The 6,000-nt window shown below is 46.1% G+C and overlaps 1 protein-coding gene across 1 annotated transcript in view; it reads right to left on the reverse strand.

Annotated features, from left to right (window-relative positions):
- The window catches only part of FANK1 (fibronectin type III and ankyrin repeat domains 1), a 59,536-nt gene extending 58,749 nt beyond the window's left edge, over positions 1-787 (reverse strand). Inside the window, exon 1 of the mRNA XM_074959170.1 lies at positions 571-787. Coding sequence (XP_074815271.1) covers positions 571-586 — 16 coding nt within the window. The 5' untranslated portion in view covers positions 587-787. The remainder of the gene's footprint in view (positions 1-570) is intronic.
- Positions 788-6,000: the final 5,213 nt, after the last annotated feature.

Genomic DNA, 6,000 nt, shown 5'->3' on the forward strand with positions numbered 1-6,000 from the left:
ATCACTCCCCAGCGCCCCCAGCCACCCCACCACTTCACCTCTGCCAGCCCCCAACCCCATCACTCCCCAGCGCCCCCAGGCACCCCACCACTTCACCTCTGCCAGCCCCCCAACCCCATCACTCCCCAGCGCCCCCAGCCATCCCACCACTTCACCTCTGCCAGCCCCCCAACCGCATCACTCCCCAGCGCCCCCAGCCACCCCATCACTTCACCTCTGCCAGCCCCCGAACCCCATCACTCCCCAGCGCTCCCAGCCATCCCACCACTTCACCTCTGCCAGCCCCCCAACCCCATCACTCCCCAGCGCCCCCAGCCATCCCACCACTTCACCTCTGCCAGCCCCCCGCCCAGGTCACTCCCCAGCGCCCCCAGCCATCCCACCACTTCACCTCTGCCAGCCCCCCAACCCCATCACTCCCCAGCGCCCCCAGCCACCCCACCACTTCACCTCTGCCAGCCCCCAACCCCATCACTCCCCAGCGCCCCCAGCCACCCCACCACTTGCCCGCCCCCCGCGTCCTCTCTTCCACGGCTGTTGTCCCGGCTCTTCCCCTCCGAGCTCGCTCACCCTTGCTCGACTCCATGGCGGGCGGCGGCTGTCCTAGGATCTCTTACGCCGCCTCTGTCCACCTCTGGGCGGAGCGCGGCGTCCCGTCTCCACGGCAACGCTGAGGCGGGGCTGGTCGGCCCACAGCTAAGCGGAGACAAGCCCAGAGGGCTCCTCAAACATCGATGGGGCGCGGCAGCGCGCCTGCTCCCGCGGCTTGGCCCGCCAAGAGAGGAAGAGCGATAAACTTTCGCACTCCGGGTATCCCTCCGCCCGCTACTCCTACAACTCAACCTTCGACGTGCTGACCCACCCAGTGTGTATCCATGCGCCAGGAGCCTCCAAAGAGCCCTCACCCACAATCGGGTTTCGTCGTAGGGTCCCCATCAACCAGCAGTGCCCTAGCCCCCTGACCCGCATACCTCATCGGTCCCCTTTACCCACCCTGAATGTGTTTGCTAATGGTCTCAAGGCTCCTGCCCAGCCCTGTATCCCTCCACTCCTCCTTGATGAAGGGTTACATACTAGCTATGGGCCCTTTGGGTCCAGTGGGTAACACCTGTTGGGTGCAGGTTCTCAGTGACTCTGAGAGGAGGTGGCTACAGGGTGTGAGTTGCTCCCTATGGAAGGATTCGCTGTCCCTAATGGAGAGGGGTCTTTATCTTCCTGGGAAAGGCTAAGAGTTCCTGTTTCCCCTGGTGAGTAGGAGGGGGAAGTGCTGATGTCACAAAGATGTTTCTCTGTACCCCATAAGGCACACCTGGAGGCTACATTGATTTTTCCTCCTATTGTTAGGTCTGCAGATGCTTTCTCATGGTCTTCACTCTGGATAAGTGTCCCTTCTGGGGTTTACCAGGATTTATAGACTGCTGAAATTGCATACTTCCTTTTTCAGAACGCTATGGACTTGTCTGCACTAAAAAGTTTTGACACTTCAGTTATACCATCGTGCCTAGTTTATACAAGTATAAATTAATAGTCTGCTACAAACTATACCCCTATAGTGTGGATGCATTTATACCGGTATAAAAGTGCTTATACCAGTATAGCTTATTCCTGTTCAAGAAGTGAAATAAGTTAAACCAATATAACCGTGTCCACAGAAGAGCTTATGCTGGTATAACTGTATTGTTAAAACATCAGCCCCCCCAAACCTAAATAGTTATACAAGGACAACTTTACTAACATAGAGCAGGCCTAATTCAGGGCATCAGGGTCCAACTGCAGCTGTCCCACCTTCACTGTTTCAGTCTTGAGTTGATCTTAACTCCCACTATTGTTTCTCAGTCAGATAGTTTTTCCATGTGGATCTTCTAGAACATTTTCCAAAATGGGCCTAAAACTCATATTACTGCTAACTGAACACCTGGGGACAGGTGCTAGTACATCACATCACTGCATGTAGTCTCATTTTGAGACCTGTTTTATTTAACATATATGTACATAAACACACCAAAACATATACACATAGTGCATACTAATAAATATGTTATACAACACACTGTTTGATCTTCCTGTTTCAGTGATTTTCTCAAATCACTGGTATATCGTATAATACTGTAACAATGCTGCCTTTGGTGGGACACTTCTGAGAGTACCAATTCAGGACAAATTGCTTAGAGCAGGGCAATTACAGCCCAAGGCTGGGGTCCTTTGCACACCAAACCAGCCAAACAGAGAGGACTTTGGTTTTACCCCACTGGCCAACCATAAATCATACAAGCAATTCCCTTAGACAGTCCAGTTTCCCAGTATCACCACCAGCGCCACTCAGTATATGGATGAATGATTATGAAAACCAATATCCCAGTAAAAGAAAAAGAGGTTCTCCTGATCCCAAAGAGCCAAGCCCCAGATCCAGGTCAATATACAAGACAGATCTTACCCACAAATTACACTGTTGCCAATCCTTTAGAAAATAAAATCTAAAGGTTTATTCATAAAAAAAAAGAAATATCGATGAGAGCTAGAATTGGATAAATGGAATCAATTACATACAGTAATGGCAAAATTCTTGGTTCAGGCTTGTAGCAATGTTGGAATAAACTGCAGGTTCAAATCAAGTCAAATTTAATACATCCACAGCTGGGATGGGTCATTCAGTTCTTTGTTCAGAGCTTCAGTTTGTAGCCAAGTTCCTCTAGAGGCAAGAAGCAGGATTGAAGACAAAATGGAGGCGTTTCCATGGCCTTTTATATTCTTTCTCTTGGGGGCGGAAACCCCTTGGTTCTCCCATGCAAGATCACAGGAAGATGGAGTTTGGAGTCACATGGGCAAGTCACATGTCTGTGCATGACTCAGTTCTTTACAGGCCGACGCCATTGTTTACATGTTAGTTTGAACATTCCCAGGAAAGCTCAGATGTGGATTGGCATCTCCCAAAGTGTATTGTCAGTTAAGTGTTTCTTGATTGGGCACTTACTGAGAATAGTCCCTTCTCAAGAAGCTGACCAAATGCTTCACTGAGACTACTTAGAATCAAAACATATTAAGATACAAGTACATAGCCAATATTCATAACTTCAACTACAAAAATGATACGCACATACAGATAGCATTATCATAATCAGCAAATCATAACCTTTCCATAGACACATTACACAACAACCTTTGTACAATATTTGCTGCAAATATATAACAGTGGTTGCAACAATGATTTATACGATCACAGGTTATGTCAGTAATGTCACAGTGGACTAGTGAGGAAACTATACCGTACTGAAAAAGTCTCATTTCCAATATGGGAGGAAACTCAAAGTACCTCTCAGTGACTGAGGTGGTGTTATTTTCCCTACAGTATAAATTTTGAGAGTATACTATGTTTGAACTCTCTCTAAGAAGTAGGTGGCCATGCTGTGCTCAGGCTATGCCCACTCAGGTGGCCCATCTGTATTTGGCTGTATAGCCCAGGACTCTGTGGAGCCACATCTACACTAGGACATTGACCCATTCTTGGCAACCATTGTCATCAACAGGTTCCTTCTGAACTGGTGTTGAAGTGGATAGTGTGCATGGGACAAAACTATTTTCAGCATTATTGAAGAAAGTATGATGGAACAGTGATGTAACAAGCTTTTGGTAACATTGCTAAAATGTTGTTGCCCCATCTACAGTAGCAGTCAAACTATTGTCAGCATGGTTCAAGGTCAAATCTGTTGCTGATAACCACTGTTAGTAACGGTCAGTGTCCAGCTGTAAATGGACCTTTGGAGTAGACAGAGGAGTTGAAATCTGTAGGAACTGTGACATGTTTTAACTTCTTATTGGAAGCCCCTGTACAGAAGGCTTTTGCTGGAAATGTGTTCACTGAATGAACAGAAATATATGAGCTATGTGTTCTTAAAATCTGTGTTCTTTGTAAGCCCATGGTGCATTAAAGTTCTTCATTAAGGGTTCCTTAAAAAAATTTAATGAAATATCTCTGATCTCTCCCTTTTTGGGTGAGACTATGAAAGGAAGGACTGGGGCAGTTTGAGACAGCTTTTCCCTGTGGAAAAGTTCTTGATGAAATGTACTTATATCCGAATGCTTGTTAAATATACTTCTCATACATGAGGAAAATACAATTGCTATGTGAAACATCTCATAAAGAAGTTGTAGAGATTTAACTCCATTGCATGTGCAATGTTCATTGTACATGGGCATTTTGTCATGGCTACCATTTTAGCATCAAAGCATCAAAGCCCTCCGAAAATATGGAACAAGGGAATGAGGAGGGGTATGCACAAGGGAGTAGGATTTAATGAGAAGAAGGTGTTAAAATGAAAACTGGATAGAAAGATAAGGAAATAAGTTGGAGGAAAATGGAGATCTGAACAAAAGGAAGAAAAGGATATAAAAATTGCTTAATGGATACAACTGGAGACAGTTTTGTTATTAGCTGTAATTTAGGAATGGATACTGCGGTTTTCAAAAATGAAATGCCAAGCGTGTAGATTCCCAGATCCTTTCCTCCAAAGAATATGCCCATTTCAAAGAGAATAAACTAAAGCATTTGATTACAAAGTATAAAAAAGGTATATTCTCTTAGATAGCATTTGTTTTCTAAAATACACTGGTTCATATAACTGTTGTCTGGCTAAGTTAAAAGAAACATTTTGGGATCAGAGAGCTCACACATAGGGCCTAATCCAAAGCCCAGTGCAGTCAATGGAAGTGACCCAATGCAGATTTTGGATCAAGCACATCAGGAGAAATATTTGTTAGTAGTGTAAAGTTATTTTTTTAAAAAAATCAACTTTTAAATAATCCACAACACTTTTTGAAAAAAATCAGGGATGGTGAACCAGAGATATGTCTACACAACACACTAAGCCTGAGTCTGTGGGGCTTGGGCTTGTGGCCCATGCTTGATCATCCACACTGCAATAGAAACTCAGGCCTCACAACTGTGAATGCATGTTCATAGTGCACTATGCAGATCCAAGTCAGAACTTCAGCTTCTGTGGTCGTGTACCAGGATTCCTAGCACCCCCGCCAGCTGAAACCGCTCTGTTGCTTTCTCCATAGTGGGTTATGGAAGAACTTGTTTGTTTGTCCATCCTGCAGGACTTGACTGGAAGAATTTGGGGTCATTTTAGCTCATGAACACATCCAGCTGAGCCATTTTATGTTCTCACACTCCCTGCAGAGCCAGAGCCAATAGGGATCCTGCCCTGGTGGAAGAACTTCTCTAACGCATGCTGTCAGTCCTGTTTTGGACACAGGCAGAACATCTGCAAGAGACTGGTGGACATTTCAGCAGCAGTTTTTGACTTGCTGAAGGCACCTCTCAGTGGGGCATACTAACATGCCAGCTGCAAACCAGCTGCTGCTGCTCATGCCCGTTGCCTTAGCTGCAGATTACCCCTATATAGACCAGTGCTTCTAGAGCGGGGCCACAAGCACAGACTTGTGTGTATCACACTGTCATGCTTACCTGAGATGACCAGCAGGGGGCCCAGCACTTTCACATGAAGAAGCAGACATTTTTGGAGTTTTGGGATCAGTTTGCCCCCATCCTCTAGCTCCAGGACACCTACATGAGGGCAACTGTGCTGGTCCAGAAGTGAGTTGCTACAGCCATCTGGAAGCTGGCTACCTCAAACTTCTACAGGTCTGTGTCTAACCAGTTTGGAGTTGGCAAATCAACTGTGTGGGATGTTGTTGCAGAGGTTTGTGAGGTGATCAGAACTGTGATTTACCTGAAGATGGTGGGCATAATAAATGCTTCTGAAATAATTGCTGGTTTTCAGAGAATGGACTTTCCAGTCTGCACAGGGCCATTGATGGGACTCATATGCCTATAGTTTGACCACCACAAGGAGCACATGAGTACATAGGCCACAAAGGATACCACTTTACCGTTATGCAGGTCCTGGTTGACCACAAAGGCAGATTCATGGACACTAATGTGGATGCACTGGCAGGGTGCATGATGCCAAGGTGTTCTGGAGATCAGGACTTTACCTT

The sequence above is a fragment of the Natator depressus genome, chromosome 7 (genome assembly GCF_965152275.1).
Source record: "Natator depressus isolate rNatDep1 chromosome 7, rNatDep2.hap1, whole genome shotgun sequence".
NCBI lineage: Eukaryota > Metazoa > Chordata > Testudines > Cheloniidae > Natator > Natator depressus.